We start from the raw sequence: 19983 nt of genomic DNA, 5'->3' as shown, positions 1-19983 counted from the left end.
TCTCTTTCTCTGCCTGTGTCTCTGCCTACTTGTGATCTCTGTCTGTCAAATAAATAAATTAAATGTTTAAAAAAAAAGATGTGTTGGGAACGAAGAATTTCCTCTGCCCTTCATGGTCCTAATAGCTGAATTAAGAATCAAATTGACGTGAGACAGATTAACAGCAGAAAATCAAAGTTGATAGTATATGTACTTATGGGGAATCCACACAGACCTGCAAATTCCAAAGCCAGCAAGGCAGCATGAAGCTTCTGTGAGCTAAAGAGAGGGGTAATGGTCTGAGCATACACATGGGAGAAAGACCATTAGGAACAAGGTGAAAGGAGATGTTTGGAAAAACAAGGTTGCCCTATGATGCAGCTAAGTTTCTTAGGTAAAATGGAGTCTCTGTTAATAGTTCCCTGCCTCTGGTAAGGCAAGCAGCTGAGGGGGAGGTAAATAACTTTTCCTGAATCAGCTGGGTTTGGATTGCTTTTAACTCAAAATAATGTTCATGCCAAAGTGGCCCATCTCAGCATGGCCCGCCCTTGGCCCCTCCAGGTGAGTATGATTGAAGTCACTTGTCTGAATTCATGTGGTTACCTCATGGCCTGGTGAACATCCCAGGCTGTGCTCTTACCTCTAATGACACGTATGTAGGGACAGAAATGGATCTTTTTCAAGTGATTTCTGGTGTTTGAATATTATAAAATAAGGCTTTGCAGTTATCATAGTTAAGCCAAATATCCCTTTTTTTAAAAGAATTTATTTATTTATTTGACAGAGAGAGATCACAAGTAGGCAGAGAGAGAGAGAAACAGGCTTCCTGCTGAGCAGAGAGCCTGATGGGGGACTCGATCCCAGGACCCTGAGATCATGACCTGAGCCAAAGACAGCGGCTTAACCTACTGAGCCACCCAGGCGCCCCAACTATCCCTTTTTGCTAAGGCTTTTGTATTTGGTTTTATTTCTTTACTGCCCTATAATTCAATTACTGAAAAATCACATTACCTCCTACTATGAGCTAATTTTTACTCATGACGCTTCCTCTGACACCAGATATGTGGGGATTTTTTCTTTTTTCACACAACTACCAATTCTTTAACTCTCCAGAAACCAACTGAGTGTACTACAATTCAATTTAATTCTAACACTAATTACCCAGAGGTGGCATAGAACCCCAAATTAAGGGCTCAACCCCATAAAATCGCCCCCACTTCAGAAGCCAGTGGTAAGTCCCGGGCCTTCTGGTACATCAGTCAAGGTCCGGAAGGGTTGCGAGTACTGGAGCTTCCGTCCCCATGGAGTTTCGGGTGGGCCAGCCTCCCAGTACATGGATGTGCCTTTGGTCACCAAACCGGAAGCTCTCTGAACTCCATTGTGTAGGGATTTTTATGGAGGCTTCATTACATAGGCACGATTGACTAAATTGTTGACCAATGGTGACTAGATCAATCTGCGGACTCTTTCCACTCCCCAGAGGTCCAGAGACACAAAGTTCCAAGTGTCTAATGACATGGTTGGTTCCTCTGGCAACCAGCTCCCTTCCAGAAGCTCTAGGAGCCCACCAAGAGTCACTTCCTTAGCATAACCTCAGATATGCTTTAAAAGGGGCTTTTATAAATAACAAAAGACTCTCTTCTCACCCATATCACTCAGGAAATTCCAAAGGTCTTATAGGCCAGACATTAAGGACAAAGACCAAATATATATTATCACAGTACCATACTTTTGCAGTAAAATTTTCCAAACCATAACATATCTATCCAGGCATGGAATTTTACAACTCTTGAATGTTGGCTGTTTTTACAAGCACTTTATGTTTTTGTCTGTGAAAAAAAAAACCGCATTAGATTTCTTAGTTAAACTGGAATATTAGGGTTGGGAAAACTACCTTTTATGTAAATGATTTGTGGAGGATCTATGAAGTCTTTCAGTGAGACTAAAAGTGATCTTTTGTCTAAGATTACGGGTAAGCTAATGCAGTTAGCAGAGCATGTTAAAAATACATAGAAGATCTCAATATTAAGACTTGTTTAAGATTCATTGGAATTTGGAGGTCATGTGGATTTTTAACTCCAAGGTTCTTTCTTAATAACTCAAAACATGTCATAGGAGCTTTCTTAGTTGTTTTTTTTTTTTTTTTTTTTTTTTTTTTTAGTTCCTTGCAAACATTTTTAAGATGGCAAATTAACTCTGGCTCCTGGCATAAAACTTCACATGAACATTAATGGGATTTTTAAACTATGACCTACGATGTAGAAGTGAGCTTTGCTTTGTTACAAACTTTCTGCTCTCAGTTTCTCCCTTTCGGTCCATAGACCTATCTGAGTACATTTGTGGCTGCTATTGCTATATTTCCCATTTCCTGCAACAAGTCACTGGTGAGGATCATGGGGAAAAAGATTGAGACCTCCCTACTAATCCTACTTCCAGAAAAGCCCTATTCTCAAATGAGGTCCCACTGTGCTCGGTTCTAGACGTTTTTCACGAGATTAGCCTGCAGGAAGTAATATGAGGGAGTGCCTTGGGGATCAACAGCTTGGATAGGAGGGCAAGAGCCACAGAGGAAGTCAGACTGTGATGTAGTTTCAGTGGAAGCCTGCGTGGCTCAGTCAGTTAAGCATCTCCTTTCGGCTCAGGTCATGATCCCAGGGTCCTGGGATTGAGCGCCCCATTGGGCTCCCTGCTCAGCGTGTCCTCGCTTTGCTCTCTTGCTCTCTCTCTCCATGGAAGCCTCAGCCAACCCTGCAAGGAATTCCAAAGATGGGACGACCGTCCAGAGCTGTCCTGAGTGGGGCAGAAGGACAAGAACTTGATACCCTCATATCATTCAGTTGTTGGAAGTGAGTTCCCCAGCGAAGGGGGTGTAACCTTGGACGAAGTGGGTTTTTCGCAGCTGGGGTAATCCCTGAAGGGGTCTAAGAACCAGGGGCTGCCTGCCAGTAATAACGCTAGCAGCTGAAGAAATAACTCCCTTGCTTCTGAATGAGGATGTAGGGAAGCTGATCACGACATCCACCCCATGAGCTACTGGGTAGAGCACTCTTACCTTCAGGAATTCTAGGCCAAGCTTCACTTATCGGGACTTCTGCAGACCTTGCCATTTGGCTAGTGGAATGGACCTGGGCAGAGACTCAGGGTTCCATCAGTGGCCTTTGCCAGATGCAGCCATTTAGCCAAGTGACACCATGAGGCTAGCCACGTGCCATGTTATAATCATGGTGCAGTAATTCTCTGCTTCCGTGACCCTGCCTCTCCAACTAGACTTTGGAACTCCCTGGGACTGTGTCTTATTTCATTTCTTTCTCTTCAGAGCACTACGCAGTGGCTGTTCCATACCTTGTAATGAATACATTTTTACCGAGTAAAAGAAGAAATTGCCCAAGTGTCAGTAGCCCTTAAAATTATGATGCTTAGAGATTTTTCTTGGACCCGTCCAAGCCTATCAGTAAGACGATTTTGATTCTCTTCATCATTTGGCTAAATATAATGTTAGTTCTAATTTGGTAGTTATCCTTTGCTTTGTCTCGCTGCCTAGGGCTTTTAAAGTTAAATTACATGTAAGCTAGCAGAGTGGAATGGCGATGAGGTGGGCCATGTTGGTGCCTGCCATTGCCTGTGCACTGGGGACCATTCGGATCTTGGATCTCCTGCTGCATGAGTGGTAGCATGAGCTGGGGAACTAGCTTGACTTTAAGCACACGTCATTAACTCTGTGATCCTGGGAAGGTCATTTATCCTAAGACTCACTCTCCTCATCTCTAAAATGGATCAATACACAAATGTTCCTAGAGCATTCCTCTAATAGCCAAAAAGTGAAAACAACCCAAATGTCCATCCACAGATGAATGGATAAATAAGACGTGGTCTGTCCATACAGTGGGCTGGTATAGAACCTTGCCACCTGACTCACAGAAATGGCTCTTTAAAAAGAGCCTTAAAAAGGAAGGAAATTCTGATACATGCTACAACATGGATGAACCTGGAAAACACTATGCTACCTGAAATAAATTAAGACACAAAATCCACTTATGGAGTTATCTAGAATAGGCACATTGATAAAAACAGAAAGTGGAATAGAGACTGCTAGAACCTAATGGGAGGGGAAAATGAAGGGTTAGTATTCAGTGGGTATGAAGTTTCTGTTTGGGATGGAGAAAATGTTCTGAAAATGGGTAGTGGGGTTGGTTGCCTAACACTGTAAGTGTCCTTAACGGCACTGAACTGTATGCTTAAAGAAAGTTAAAATTGTAATTTTGTGTTATGTATATTTTACCACAATAGAAAAGATTAATTTTAGGATAGGTGAATGATACTTTCAAAAAGCTGTTATTCAAAAATAGGGCTGCGGTGCCTGGGTGGTTCAGTTGGTAGAGCACCCGACTTGATTTCTGGAATGGGTCATGATCTCAGGGTCACAGCATCCAGCCCCACCTCAGGCTCCGTGTTGAGCGTGGAGCCTGCTTAAGATTCTCTCTCTCCCTCTCTCTCTGCCCCTCACCTCAGTTCGCATGTACTCTTTCTCTCCCTCTCTCTCTCTCTCTCTCTCAAATAAATAAATAAATAAAGTTAATAACAGTACCTATCTCACAAAATATTTGTAAGGATTAAGAATGATATACATGAAATACCACACACATGGTGAGTGCCCACCAAAAGGGAGTTGTTACTGGGCATCTCTAATTAAATCAAGCAGTTGCTTCATGCAAAGGAGCGCATGACTGTAAAAGGCACTGTGCTTAAGGAGTAGGGTGTATGGCTCTTTCCTGGGCCTGGAGATGATGTAGGAGTCTTCTCTAATCAGGTGTCACCCACACCTGCACTTGGGTGACAGCTGTTCTTTCCCAAAGCAGTTCTGCTTCCCCACTGTACCTCACCCCATCCTAACAGAACAGGAGCACTGGTTTACACCTGCCCCTTCCCTCTACTACCCTGAACCTTCCTGTGGTCAGTGGTGATCACTGTCAAGACAGACTGGGTGGCAATCACCATGGGGCCTTGATCTGACGTCATCAATGAAGAACTCATCACAAACACCTTCCGGACACAGGATCCAAGGCACAGCTACCCTCTCGGCATCATCACTATTTGCTGTGACTCTCCTCTAGCCTCTAAAAGTGGCTTCAGACGAACGTATCATCAAATTTTTATTTATTTGTTCATCAGCTATTTATTTATTTATTTTTATAGTAATAGTTTAATCTTTTTGTATATTTAAAAATAAATATGGAAATACCCTAAATTACAGAATTGGAATTTGTGAAAGCACTGTACAACTATATTATATATATATTTTTTATCTTCTTTTTTTTAATTTTATTTTTTATAAACATATATTTTTTCCCCCCAGGGGTACAGGTCTGTGAATCGCCAGGTTTACACACTTCACAGCACTCACCATAGCTATTTATTGAATGAGTAACATTGTAGGTACCAGGAATACACCAGTGAAAAAGACAAAATTTCTACCCTTGCGGGGTCTGTATTCCAGAGGTAGAGGCATTAAACACATATATGAGTAATTCTATCACTTAATCTCATTTGCTAGGAAGACTAATAAAGGGTGCTGAGAAAAACATCTCTGAGGAAGGAACATTTGAGTTGTGATTTGAGCACAATGAGGGAGGAGACATGTGAGTATCTGACAGGAAGCTTTGTGTGTTTAAAGACCAGCAAAGAGGCCAGTGTGATCTGAATAAAGGGAGGAAGGTGGTAGATAAGGAAATAGAAGTATGCAATTCTTGTTAACCATGGTAAGGACATTGGCTTTCTGGTAAGCATGATGGAAAGCCATTGGAAGAATTCGGTCAGGAGAGACATGCTCTAGTTATATGTTTTAAAGCTCATTCTTGCTGCTAGGAGACCCTGGGGGCCAAAAGTGGAAAGCAGGGAGAGAATTTGGTAAGATAATGCAGTAATCAGGGCCAGGACTGTTAGCGGCTTGGACCAGGGAGGTAACAGTGAAGGAGGTGAGACATGGTCGGATTTTAGATACATCTTGATGTATAACTGGCAGTGTTTGATGACTGATTCTATATGGCTGGGAGAAAAAGAGAGGAGTCGAGGGTGATATTTACTCTAAGCAACTGACTTTAGGCACTCTGTGGTTTCACAGATAAATGGATTATTGGTCTCTGACCACTAACAGTGATGGGGAGGCAGGTAGAGAAAAACAATGGAATGAATCAGGAAATTTCACTGGACTCCCTGAAGGGCCATTTCAGCCAGTAGTGAAAACACAGAAATGTAGCAAACAACAATATTGTACAAGAGGATAGTCGTGCTGTCTGTGGAGGATCTCAGGCTCTTGGTGAAGACCATTGGAGACAGCATGGGAGGCTCTGGAAGCCCATGTGCTGAAGAAAGATGGACCTTCCTTTGGGAGACATTGAACATGGGCTCAGCCACTCTGCACTCTGAGCACCATGAATCCCATCTTTGGGGAGGACTAGCAATTGCCCGCCTAACACAGGACGTTGGCAAGGTCTAGGTTACAGATGATGCCATTCACACTGAACACAACACAACTGGACTCCAGAAAAGGAACTCGCTTTTGAAACTACTTCCTCTTGTTTTGCTCCCTGCAGAAGTCAGTCGGCTACCATCAGTATGGATACTGAGCACTTCTTTCCAAGGAAGGGACATTAGATAGTGATCTGGAGGTCACCTCGATGCAGCAGCTTGGGCAGGAAGCTTCTCTCCGTGACAGTAGGTCCGTGCTGACTGGGCTGAGATTAAAACCTGAAATTCCTTTCTACTCAAGTAGTCAATGAATTTATGTTTCTTAAGACATTCCGGGGCTGGGTGGCTCAGTCGGTTAAGTGTCTGTCTTCCAGTCCTGGGATCGAACCCTATGTCAGGTTCTCTGCTCAGCGGGGAGCCTGCTTCTCCCTCTCCCTCAGCTGCTCCCCCTGCTTGTGCTCTCTCTCTCTGCTAAATAACTATATCAAAGCTTTAAAAAAAAAAAAGGCATTCCAGGACTCCTTCTTCACCCTGAATTCAGAAGTTACATCAGCCATCAATTTTTTAAAAACAGCCTTCTGTCTCAGACCCTAAAGAAGTCCTCTTAGTCAGGTCAGGCTGCTATCACAGAATACCAGAGACTGCGTGGCTTATAAGCAACAGAAGCTTATCTCTTACGGTTCTAAAGGCTGGAAAGGTGAAGATCAAGGTGCCAGCAGATCCCGTGTGTCTCAAGCCACAGTAGCTCTCCAGAGTCTCTTTTATAAGGGCCTTGTGCTCACCCATGAGGGCAGAACCCACCTGGCCCCATGACTTCCCAAAGGCCCCATCTCCTCATAGCATCACACATGGGAGGGTAGGTTCCAACCTATGAATCTTGGGGGGGCATAGAGGGGGACACACAAACATTCAGTCTACAGCTCTGTTCGTCTGGTCTGGTCCGTTCATCCATCCAGTCCTTCAAAGCTTGTCAAACACTGATCGAATAGATTACACTCTTCCACGTTGTGGGAGGATGGAAATGATTGATTCCTCTAAGGAGCTGGAAAGAGAAGAGATACTTATGTGGAACACTTAGAGAATGCTATCAAGATAATGCAGGCAGGTCCAAGCTAACATGGCAGGGGCTCAAAATGGAGTGAACTTTATATTTAGTGCACTGATGGGGAGTGGGGTGAATCTTGGAAGGCTTCTCGAAGCAAGTGTCTGGAGCTGGGCATAGAGAGTAGTTTAATCTTTGCACTGATGGAGATCTGAAGGGGAAGGACCTTCAAGGGAAGCAGCAGTAATAATGCAGTGGTGGCCGCTGAGTTCAGGGTAACTTGTCCCCCTGACCAGAACACAGAGGCCATCTCCTTGGCAGACACCTTGAGAAACGGGCTCAGGAGCCCGAATTTCATCCAGTGAACAAGGGCGCACACCTGTAGAAGGGAGAAGACGGAGCTGGCCTCCTTCCTGTTCCTTGTGAAGTTCATTCATACACCCACCCCAGGATGCTTGCTGGAGCCTCTGCTGGAAGCACCATCCCCCGCCTAGACAATCTCATGGTTCCCTCTCTGTCCTTTCTTATCCTTTCCCTCAAATGTCACCTTCTCAGGGAGGCCTTCTTTGACTGCCTTATTTAAAATTGCAGTCAATCCCAGCGGTGCCTGGATTGCTCAGTGGGTTAAGCATCTGCCTTTGCCTCAGGCCCTGATCCCAGGACCCTGGGATCAAGCCCGGCATTGGGCTCCAGCCCGGCATTGGGCTCCAGCCCGGCATTGGGCTCCCTGCTTAATTGGGAGTGTGCTTCTCTCTCTCCCTTGCCTCCTCCCACCCCCAGCTCATGCTCTCTCTTTCTCTCTCAAATAAATAAATAAATAAATAAAATCTTTTAAAAAAATCAACCCCAAACCACCAACACTTCCTCTTTGTCTTTCCAGCATTCTTTCTTCAAAGCTCTTATCACCTTCTAATACACTATGTGATTGTCTTATTTCTTTTGTTTAATGCCTGGTTTTTTGTTAGTTTACTTTGCTTTCACCTATTAGAAGGTAAGTTCCCAGGAGAGCAAACACTGTTGTCCGTTGTGGCTCACTTGGCTCACAGATCTGCCCCCGGAGTGGGGAAAGAGTGACAGGCACGTGGGAGGTGCTCAGGGACTACTTGAGTGAATGAGGGAATGGGCTGACATGGCAGCCATTTGCGGATGGGCTGGCCTGCTCCTTGCCTGGGAACGGAAGGGACAGCCACAGGAAAGATCTGGCTGATCATTGAGTGCATCATTAGCTCCTATGTGGTTTGAGAATCTCAGGTGGTTTCCAGATCGAAATGGACTTCCAGAGACCTTCTTTATTTTTTTTTATAGATTTCATTTATTTATTTGTCAGAGAGACAGCACAAGCAGGGAGACAGGCAGGCAGAGGGAGAAGCAGGCTCCCCACTGAGCAGGGAGCCCAATGCGGAGCTCCATCCCAGGACCCTGGGATCATGACCTGAGCTGAAGGCGACGCTTAACTGACTCACCTGCCCAGGCCCCCCTGGAGACCTTCTTTAAATCAACTGGGCAGTGGCTCGTAGAGCAGAGACCTAAGTAAGAGCTTGAGCCCCAAATACACAAACCTGAGGTTAAATTCTCTTCCCACTGCATACAAGCTGTGTGATGTTGAACAATACTCAGCTTCTCTGTGCTTCAGAACTCGTTGGTAAAATGAAACCTATAGTTAGCAGTTTACTCACTGGGTTGTTGTGAGAATTAAATTAAATAACTTAATGAAAACTCATAGCTCCGTGATGTTTCATAATTACCGTTAAGAGGCTGGGGGCGCCTGGGTGGCTCAGTGGGTTAAAGCCTCTGCCTTCGGCTTGGGTCACGATCTCAGGGGCCTGGTATCGGGCCCCACATCGGGCTCTCTGCTCAGCGGGGAGCCTGTTTCCCCCTTTCTCTCTGCCTGCCTCTCTGCCTACTTGTGGTCTCTGTCAAATAAGTAAAACTTAAAAAAGAAAAAGAGGCTGGGAAGCTTCCTGATCCAGAGTACTGGCCTTTGTGTGCCTGAATTTAAATCCTGCTGCCACTTATTAGTTATGAGACCTTAAGCAGATGATTGTTATTTCATCTGCCTCAGTTTCATCAGCTGAAAGGGTCGTTGTGCAGATCAAGGAATCCACACATGTAAAATGCACCAAACAAATCCTAAACAGAGTACACATTCTGTGTTAGCCATCGTCTCGTTTGTTATTATTGTTCCTGTGGGGCTTTGCCTAATATCTTGGCCATCACCGCCCCCATCTTCCCCATTTCTCCCTACGTGGACAATTCCAAGCCTTTCCTGTGCTCCTGGGCTGCTGGCTGGTTCCAAAACCTTTGCCACTGTCTGCCCCTCCCTCCAGCTTCACCATGCGGCGATGCAGTCAGACGACCGTGTCCATGCCAATTCATGGTGCTGAGAAATGTGAATGGGCCCCCCCACTCCAGGGGGCTCAGTCGGCTAAGTGTCTGACTTCTGAATTTCTGCTCAGGTCATGATCTCAGGGTCATGACATTGAGCAGAGCATTGGGCTCTGCTCGTCGTGGAGCCTGCTTACGATTCTCTCTGCCTTCCCCTACACTGCTCTATCCCTGTCCAAAAAAAAAGAAAAAGAAAAGAAAGAAAGTAAACACATGAACAGAGGAAGAAAGCCATTTGCTACATAGAGTTGACAGGACTTCCTTCCTTTCCCCCCGCCATGGGCGAGATTTTATGTCTTTTCTTCCAAACTGAAAATAGAGATTGAAAGTAAAGCTTGGTCCTCCACAAATTTGTTTATGCCCTAAACATCGTCCTTGCCAATAGCCATAAAAATGACCTGAGTTCTGGAGGGCTGGGCGGTCTGCTCCGACTCCCCACAGGGAGGAAAGGCACGATTTCCATGAACAGCAGAGGAGACCTCCTGAGAGGGAAAGGTCGCTCTCGAGGAGCTGGATCTAAGAAGGGCCACGCCACCTGTCTCCTGGCAGACACCAGGAATAAAATGCCAAAGGGACTTCCGAGATGGGACAGAGATCAGGATGTGGGGTCTCTGCCTCTAGAGAATCAGAGTCAGGAGGAGAGCAGGCCATCTGGAGCCTTGGAGGTGATGGGAGTGAGGGGGGCGTCCCCCAGCCAGCCGGCTTCTGAGAGCTGCTCACCTGCTCACTAACTGGGGCATCCAGCAGGCAGATTTCGGATGTCTTTACTGAGTCCGCTGAGGCTCACGGGCTGCAAAATGAGGTCATGTGACCATCGGGTCCGTCGCTGGTGTCCAACAAGTCTGCTTTATGTAGCCAAACTTAAGCTGCCTACAAGAGACATTTTGGACACAAAGCCTCCTGCAGATTGAAAGTGAGGGGGTAAAGAAACATTCATCATGCAGAGGGAGGTCAAAAGACTATCCAAGTAGCAATACTTACATGGGACAAACTAGACTTTCTTATCTTTGTTTTTATCTGGCTTTGGTATCGGGGTAATACTGGCCTCCTAGAATGATTCTGAATGTGTTCCCTCTATTCCATTATCTGTAAGATGCTGATAAAGATTGCCATTATTATTTTTTTTTAATGTTTGGTGGAATTCACCAATAAGACCATGGGGTCTTGGGCTTTTCTGGGCTGGAAGATTTTGAATCTTCATTCAACTTTCATTCTCATTACCAGTCTAAGATTTCCTATTTCTTGGATTCAAAATTGATGATGGTTCAGTCTTCGGACCTTGTGCAGTTTTAAGAATGATCTGGTTTTCTAAGTGATCTGATTTTTTAGCATATAATTGTTGCTAGTAATCTATTATCAATTTTTTTTTTTGCTTAGTAGTTAAAGCATTGCCATTTTTTGTTTATTTATTTATTTATTTATTTATTTATTGAAAAACTGGTCATGACTTCCAATGTTGTGCTACTGTTTATTCTGCTCTCTATTTTACTTCTAATCTTTCTTTGTTATTTCCTTTGAAATTTCAGCTAAGTTTCTTCTCTTTCTAGTTCCTTGTGGTGTCATGTTAAGGTGTTTATTTGAACTCTTTTCCTTTAAAAAAAAAAGCATATGTAGCATAGATTTCACTCAAACATCTGCTTTTGCTGCATCCCATAGGTTTTGGAATATCATGTGTTCTTTATCTTTTGCTCCGAGACATATTTTGATTACCTCTTTGATTTCTTATTTGGCCCATTGCTTGGGCAGTAGTGTGCTGTTTAATATTTACATATTAAATACTTAATATTTACGTTGTAGGTTTTCCAGTTCTGTTTTAGTGTTGGGCTTTAGTTTTGTATCATTGTGGTTGGACAATATACTTGGTTGAATTTCCGTCTTCTTTAATTTGTAGTACCTGTCTTGTCTTTTTTTTATGTGGTTTAACCAGGGGATTCTTCTGTGTGTATTTGAGGAAAACGTGTGTTTTATTTTTCTTGGATAGGATGTTTTATTATATATCTTTTAGAGCCATGAAATTTTTTTTAATTTTTAAAAATATAAAAAAACAAAAAATCAAACATAAATCTTCAGGCCAAGAATTTTGATTCTGAGAATTTATCCAAAGATAATTAATTGAAAATGTGGATGTGGATTTATAGGTAAGAAGTAGTTGTGTAAATAAAAGGACATTTATCATGATCACCAAACCGTTAGCAATGACTATTTAATGAGCACGTCCTGTTTGCTATGTATAAGCCCTTTCACATTCTTCAAAAAATTATTGAGAACCTCAAGTAGCCTTTGCTCATGTGACTCTATCTGTATTTGCCACCTTCGAGATTGAAACTGAGAATTTCTCTTGCAAATAAATAAATTTTCTCTCACAAATAAATATAAATTTTTAATAAATAAATAATAAATAAAACATGTAAGTGTATATCATATATTAAAGAGTAACATCATTGTGCTTGCAGACATTTAACTATTTTTACATTGTAGTAAGTGTCCCCTTTTAAAAAATACTCTTGTGTTGGGGCTCCTGCGTGGCTCAGTCGGTTGATCATCCAACTCTGGGTTTTGGCTTGGATCGTGGTCTTGGGGTCGTGGGATCGAGCCCCGGGTCAGGCTCCATCCTCAGCAGCGAGTCTCCTTGAGATTCTCTCTCTTTCTTCTGTCTGCCCCTTCACTCAAGATCTCTCTCTCTCTCTCTCAAATAAATAAAATCTTAATAAGTAAATAAATAAACAAATGAAAATACCTTGTATCTCACAGGGCAAATCATACCCCTTCAGCGGCCCCTTCCCACCTGTGTGGAACCCAATTGTGTACCTGGATCATAACAACCTCTGGAGGACGATGGATGCCATGGGGCGAGAGGTAAAGCTTAATAATGCTTCTTTGACTACATTTGTATTTTTCATAATAAGTTTAGTCCTTCAAAGAAAGAAGGGACAGGGTATCAGCAATGCCTAGCGTGTTGTCTGGAACATAATATCTCTTAGTAAAGATTTAGGAAATGAGCGAATGAACCGATTTTTAACTGCTCAAGGAATGAGGTGTCCAGCAGACCACCGGTCTTACCCCACCAGTGGTGGGGGTAGCGGGGTGGGGAGAAGATCAGCCTTCCTGGAATGATGTTTCTAATTTAGAAAATCCTCGCAACAGAGCAGAATAAGACTTCTCAGGTCTTTGTGTAGCCATCTTGGTCAACCGTGCAGCCCATAAGTAAGCACACACACAGCTTGACCTGAAAGACCCGTTTAGGCAGCATTTGGTGCAGCTGTCTGACCTGTGTTAAAGAGCTGAATTTATGAATGCTTTCTCTAAATGAGTAACTTAGTGATCGATATTTGGAAAACGGCCCCATTTCATCATAGCCTCCATTTATTGTGCAGGAAGTGTTACCGTAAATTCAATATGGATGCAGTGATATACATCTATAATGGGAAAGCTACACCAACAACATTGTGTTGTGAAAATCATGGATGGGGGAATTTGGAAAGCTTACATTTCCCTTCTTAAACTGGAGTTTCTGGTACTCTTAAAATAGTTATTTGAAATGGAAAATTACATTCATTTTTCTTCTCTGAATCCCTGTCGGACTGTAGATACCCAGTGACGCCCCGTGGAAGGCACCCCTTGCGGAGGAGTGGGACCACATGACAATGAAGGAGCTGCTGGACAATATCTGCTGGACAGAGTAAGACCCATTAAGCACAGGCATTTACTGTGACCATCTCTCAGGTTTATTTAGCGGTGCCATTCAGCGGGTTCGGAACTGCTTTGTGTCTAAAACCATACCATTTGGGCAGGTGGAATGCTAAAAACTATTGAAACCGGATTCTGTCCCAATGATGTCTATACATCTTTGGAAGAGCGATGCATCACAAAGGTAGTATTACCCCATCAAGTCCTCAGAACAAACCCGAATGTGCCACCATCTTATGTAGAACAACTTAAAGATTGCCAGCCTCCCCGGTGGTCAAGTGTAGAGATGGTGCATTAATGTATGCATTTGAAACGTGTATGGGATGGTGGGTAACTCTTCAAGGGCTTGAGCAGGAACTTCTAGAGAAGTTCTCTCGATAATTCACAGTTATAGAGGAAACACACATGGCTGGACTAACCGCTCCCCTTTAACAAAAAACATGTAGCTTTGAGAGCAGGTGTTCATGAGTCATGCATTAAATTCTGGTTGGCAGAGCTGGGAACTGGCTACAAATTGTGGAGGAGACAGAGACAAGATGACATAGAGAGGCTTCACTGCTCTTGGACAGCAGGAAAAAAGGAAAGGATTGTAAGGGTCCCAGCGCATAGTGAATTTGTGGTAAACAGAGTAAGAGAAATGGAAGCCAAGTTCAAGGAGATGGTCCTATGATGCTAAACAGCATTAGTTGAGAATATGTCTAGCTCTGGGATTGATGAATTCATTCTTTAGGCATTAGGGAGGGAAGGTGGACACTGAGAACTAAGAATAAGAACAAGTTTTTAAGAATCTCTGAATTTAAGATAATGGAAACAGTCAAAAGACGCAATATTTACAGGGTGTCCAGGTGGCACAGTCGGTTAAGAGTCTGACTCCTAGGTTTCGACTCAGGTCATGATCTCAGGGTGGTGAGAAGGAGCCCCGCGTCAGGCTCCATGCTTAGCACAGAGTCTGCTTGAGATTCTCTCTCCATTTCCCACTGCCTCTCCCCCTGCTCACTCACTCTCTAAGATAAATAAATCTTAAAAACATGAAATTTACATACTTCTTGATATACAAATTCAAATTTTTATAACTTAGCTTAAGAAGGAGAAAGAAAGGAAGAGAGAGAAAGGCAACCAGGGAGAGGGGAGGGAGAGAAAAGGAAAGAAGGAAGTTCAAAGCATTCTTTTTAAAAAGGAAAATCTAAATGTCCAAAAATAAAGGATTGATTAAATTAATAATGAGGCACCAAAAAATGGAATGCTCTACAGTCTTTAAAAATCATGTTATAAAGGGTGTCTGGGTGGCTCAGTCGGTTAAGCATCTGCCTTTGGCTCAGGTCATGATCGTGGTGTCCTAGGATCGAACCCCACATCAGGTTCCCTGTTCAGTGGGAAGTCTGCTTCTCCCTCTCCCCCTGCGTCTCACCCACTCATGCTTTCTCTCTCTCTTCCTCTCAAATAAATAAATAAAATTTTTTAAAAATCATGTTGTAGAGAAATATTTAATAGCCTAAAAAATTCATAATGTTTAACACATAGAAAAGCAGGCTGTCATTGAGTATATACAGGATGATACACGATCTCCTTTTTAAAAAGGAAACTGTATATGCAGTGCAAAAACAATGGACATCCATCACAGTGTTTTTTAACACTTAATATTACAGTGCAAACATTTATCCATATCATCGAAGATGCATCATCAAATATTATTATTTTATGGTTGCAGAACATTCCATGGGAAGGGACTACTGTGATGTATTTATTCATCATCATCCTCTTGGACATTCTGGTTACTTCCAGGTTTTGTAATTATCATTATTATATAATACTCTGTGATAAACATCTTTGTGCTTTTCCTAGGACTTCAACTTTTGAAAGCAACCAATTCTGGAAGAGTAAAACCATATTACTCTCATAAAATTAATGCCTGTTATTAATTATATCTTTTTAAATATTTTAGCTATTTACCACCTTTTTTGAGATTGCAGTTTGTAATTATAACTTATTTTTATTGTAATACAATTTCAGTATGTTAAATTCTATACATTAGATTTTATAAACATAGTAAGTATTTAATTATCTGCATTTGTTTTAGAACTTCCATTATGAAAAGCTTTTCGTAAATTCAGGGAACTCTTTTCTCTTCAGAGAGTTTTGAAGCCCCTTGAAGCTAGGAATAAGTATATTACTTTGGGATTATAGAGATCTGAATTTTTCTACCATAGTTCTTGGCCTAGGCCCACCCCACCACCGCGCCCTTAGTGAATATTCTAGGTTGCTGGCTGACAAAATAAAACATTCTGAGATATTAAGATTATATGAACACAAGGTTAATTTTTAACTTTCCCTTTGCAAGATCTACATGCTCTCATTTTCTGGTTTTAAAGAAGTAATCCCCAAAATATCCAACCTATAGTTACTGAAACTGAAGCACAATCCTATATTCAAAGAACAATGTTGACCAGTCTTTGAGTTACCATCATTGAAAAAGTGTTTTTCAAAATACAATAAAATAAAACAAATGACAAATAAAACATGTTTTTCAGAAACAGGATACATTTACAGTGTGGTCAAGGCTATGTAAATACACTTTTCAAAACCTATAACCAAAAAAGAAAAGTCCCAAAATGAAACCAGTGATTATCTTTGGGGGGGTGGGGCAGGAAAATGGAAGATACTCATCCTGTCACCTTTTTACTTTATGAAATTTTCCAACTTTTATATAATGTGTATGTATTTTTCATGTAGAAAAAGATAATAACATTTATCTTTTAAAAAGTCAACAGGGCAAAGAACATGAAAATATTATTGCACTAGCTTCCTTGACCTTCCATCCATCAAATGTTGTTCTTCTCATTTCTTTTCTCACTAAAGCTCCCAGAGCAAGTCAAATAAAGGATTAGGAAGGACCTGGCCCTCCAGAGAGAATTGCTTTGAGATCTCCCTCTATTTCAGGCCAGGGTGATTTCTTCCCCACCCAGTTGGCAACAATAACAACTAGAATCACAGCAGTATTTTTGTGCTTAATCTTGGCTGTCTTAGCTGGGCCAGTGTTAAATTTTAGTTGTTGATTACTTGACCTTATGCCCCCCAAATTTCCTTACAAATTAAGGAAAAAAGGAATAGGACATTGGGAAACAGCAAAGGATGATTTCTACTTTGAAGTAATATTTTGAATTCATGTCTGGGTGTTTGCTTTAGAGTGATGCCACAGACAGCCTTTGAGAAGAAAACTTGAGTCAGCAATTTCCCGCCCATCGGTTATCATGAAGAATCTTACAAAACTCACTTTAAGTCTCTTCAACATATGTATTACACTAGTTTCAGGCTAAATGATGGGGACTGTTACAAACACGCTATCAGGTTGTTAGGGCTACAAACATTGACAGGACCTGGTATGTGTGTTGGGCCTGATTCTGGAAACTTCCAGAGTCAAGGTACTCTAGCATAGAGATGTGGTCCTTGGTGACTATTTGTACTTTTGAGCTTCTCAGCTGCCTAATTAGAAAGCATTTCTAGGTAGTAAAATCATGAGATTTGAATCAGGTATGATCTGGTTTGACATTGTACCATTTAGTAGACTGTGCACGACATACTAACCTCCCTAAGATGCAGTTTTCAGGCTTGTGAACTGGGGGGAAATTGCTGTTTTATAGAATTGTTGTGACATTTCAATAGAGTTGGTTTACTAACCATGGAGAATGAAAGAGTTCAATAACGGAAAGCAGTATCATTTATCCTACCCTCCCACCCACTGTCAGCATGACTAGGCGGTAAATTCTGTGTCAGATATAAGCAGATTAACATCACGCAAAATTTATGTTGAAGTCAAAAGTGGGGATTGGCTCTTAGTAAATATGTCCCAGAGTGCACAATCCTACTGGTGAATTTCAGAAATGTTAAATAGGGGTGCCTGGCTGGCTCAGTTGGTAGAACATGCAACTCTTGATCTCAGGGTTGTGGGTTTGAGCCCCATGTTGGGTGTGGAGATTACTTAAAAATAAAATCTTAAACAAAAAGGTGTTAGATATATCTAAATTGTTGGAATTGTAAGAGATCACTCACTTTGTGATATGCCTCAAGATAGGATATAACTTTTTGCTGTTGACCTGTCAACCCCAAGCAAAAGTTGACCTATCTATGCTCTATTAATTGCTTTCCCCCTTATCCATCCTTTGAGCTTGTCTTACCTTAGACAGTAAAATAACAGAATGATCTACTGGGACTGGGGTTGCCTGGGTGGCTCAGTCATTTGAGTGTCTAACTCTTGATTTCAGCTTAGATCATGACCTCGCTCCCTGTGTCAGACTTTGCACTCAGCGCAGATCCTGCTTGCCCCTCTGCCTCTGCTACTTCCCCTGCTCTCTCTTTCTCTAAAATAAATAAAATATTTTAAAAAATAACTGGACTAATTCTGTACTGGGACAACACCTAGCATATCCTTTGCACATTATGGATAATTTATTTAATTTTTTAAAAGATTTTATTTATTTGAAAGAGAGAGAGAACAAGCACAAGTGGGAAGGAAGGACAGATGGAGAAGGAGAAGCAGGCTCCCAGCTGAGCTGGGAGCCTGATGAGGGACTCCAACCCAGGACCCCAGGATCATGACCTGAGCCAAAGGTAGACGCTTAACTGGCAGAGCCACCCAGGTGCCCCCATTATGGATAATTTAAAAATAATGTTTAACTGATAACCATGTATGCATTCAGTCATCCAACAAATAATTATTGAGTGCTTACTATGTGCCAGACACTAGTTTATTAAAGGGGACACAGGTGAACAAGAAGGTTAAAGATTCCTGTTCTCATTGGTTGATATTGTAGTAGGGGAGACAGGAGTAGAAAGTAGTGAACCAGCAATAAAGATAATTTAAGACAACAAGAAGAGTTTTAAAGACACTATACTATGGTAAGATGATAGCAAATGCCAGGGTACTGGGTAAATGGAAGCTGCTGTTCATTTTCAAGAGGTAGAAGAGTTTGTCTTTCTGAGGAGACATCAGAAGAAGAGAATGTACAGAATGAGGTAGAAAAAGTTGGCCTTGGCTAGATCACTTGGGGCTTTGCAGGCAAAGGTGTAAGATCCAAATCCCATTCTGGTTTCGGTAGGATGCCACTGGTGGGCTTAAAGCAAGAGAATGGCATGATTTGATTTATACTATAGAAAGAGCACCACAGTGGGGAGGGCTTAAGAAGCTTCTGGCTTTGAGCACAGTGAATGGACACCAAGGAATGAAGAGTGGAGGTAGAGAGACCAGTCTGGAAGAAATAGTTGCAATACTTGTAACAAAAGATGATGCTTCGTTGATGATGGTAGTGTTGGCGTGATGTAGTGAGAGACAATGGGACTTCCTGGTGGATTGGGCTGGGGGAAGAGTGAGGGAAAGAGAAATGAAAGTTGATTTCCAGAGTGTTGGCCTTAGCAGTCGGGCGAATGGTGATGCCTTTTACTGAGGCAGGGATCACAGGAGGAGGAGCAGGCCTGTGGAGAGAAATCATTATACCACAGAATACAGAATACAGGCTGATCCTGAATAAGCTGTTTGGGTGAAGTGGAACATAAATCTCATTCTCACAAGCTCTGATGTCACGTTGTGTAATACTGGATTCTACGGACAGTTTTCTGCCACCTGCCAAACTGTGCTCAGTTAGCCAAGGAAATGTATTGCTAGAACAACATCCAGAGTATGAAGAAGACATCCTCCCCCTTTTGCTAATTGTGCTCTCATTTCTTCCTGAGCAGATCTGCCAAGCAGCTGGCCACTCTCTTTGTGAACCTGTGTGTCACTGCAGAGACTCATGAGGTCTCTGCGCTCTGGTTCCTGTGGTATGTGAAGCAGTGTGGGGGCACAACCAGGATCATCTCCACAACCAATGGAGGGCAGGTACTCTCCCATTCTCCCCACTGTTCCAACAGAGGACCACCATGTCTAAATAAAAAGATCGCCACCCTCCTTCAGCCCTGAACAGATGAAGCAAGAGGCAGGCGTGTGGACTTCAGAACTTTACGATGGCAACTTCAAGGGGCTTGTGTGAGGGACAGTCAGTTGTTAGGGATGCATCATGAGAACCTGGCAGCCAACGGGGCTTTACAATTACCTTGCTACACTCTTTTGCAATTTTCCATTTGGATATGCATTGGATTATTTTTCAGAAAGTTTGTAGGAGACCGTCTGATGAACATAGCTTGAGCATTTCTTGGAAAGCTCAGAATGGAAAGTCAGAAACAAACGCATTTTCAGTGTCAAACACACACATACCACACGAAATCCAATCTCTCATGCATTCATTCATTCATTCATTCATTCCCTGTTTCCTGAGCCCCAGCATTGTATAAAGCTCTATGGTAGGCCTAATAGGAATTGAAGTTGAGATCTTAAATAATCTGCTTGCTGGTCATTTTCTTTCCTTTTGCCTTTCTCATTCCCCTCCCCGCTCCTC

General features: G+C 42.4%; 1 protein-coding gene across 1 annotated transcript in view; it reads left to right on the top strand.

Moving 5' to 3' along the window:
* MAOB (monoamine oxidase B) overlaps positions 1 to 19983 on the top strand; it is a 107934-nt gene that overhangs the window by 66462 nt on the left and 21489 nt on the right. The window contains exons 4-6 of the mRNA XM_032842500.1: positions 12623 to 12727; positions 13459 to 13550; positions 19286 to 19427. Coding sequence (XP_032698391.1) covers positions 12623 to 12727; positions 13459 to 13550; positions 19286 to 19427 — 339 coding nt within the window. The remainder of the gene's footprint in view (positions 1 to 12622; positions 12728 to 13458; positions 13551 to 19285; positions 19428 to 19983) is intronic.

This window comes from Lontra canadensis, unplaced genomic scaffold (genome assembly GCF_010015895.1).
Source record: "Lontra canadensis isolate GAN:19392208 unplaced genomic scaffold, GSC_riverotter_1.0 scaffold131, whole genome shotgun sequence".
NCBI lineage: Eukaryota > Metazoa > Chordata > Mammalia > Carnivora > Mustelidae > Lontra > Lontra canadensis.
This window is presented reverse-complemented; position numbering and strand designations above follow the sequence as displayed.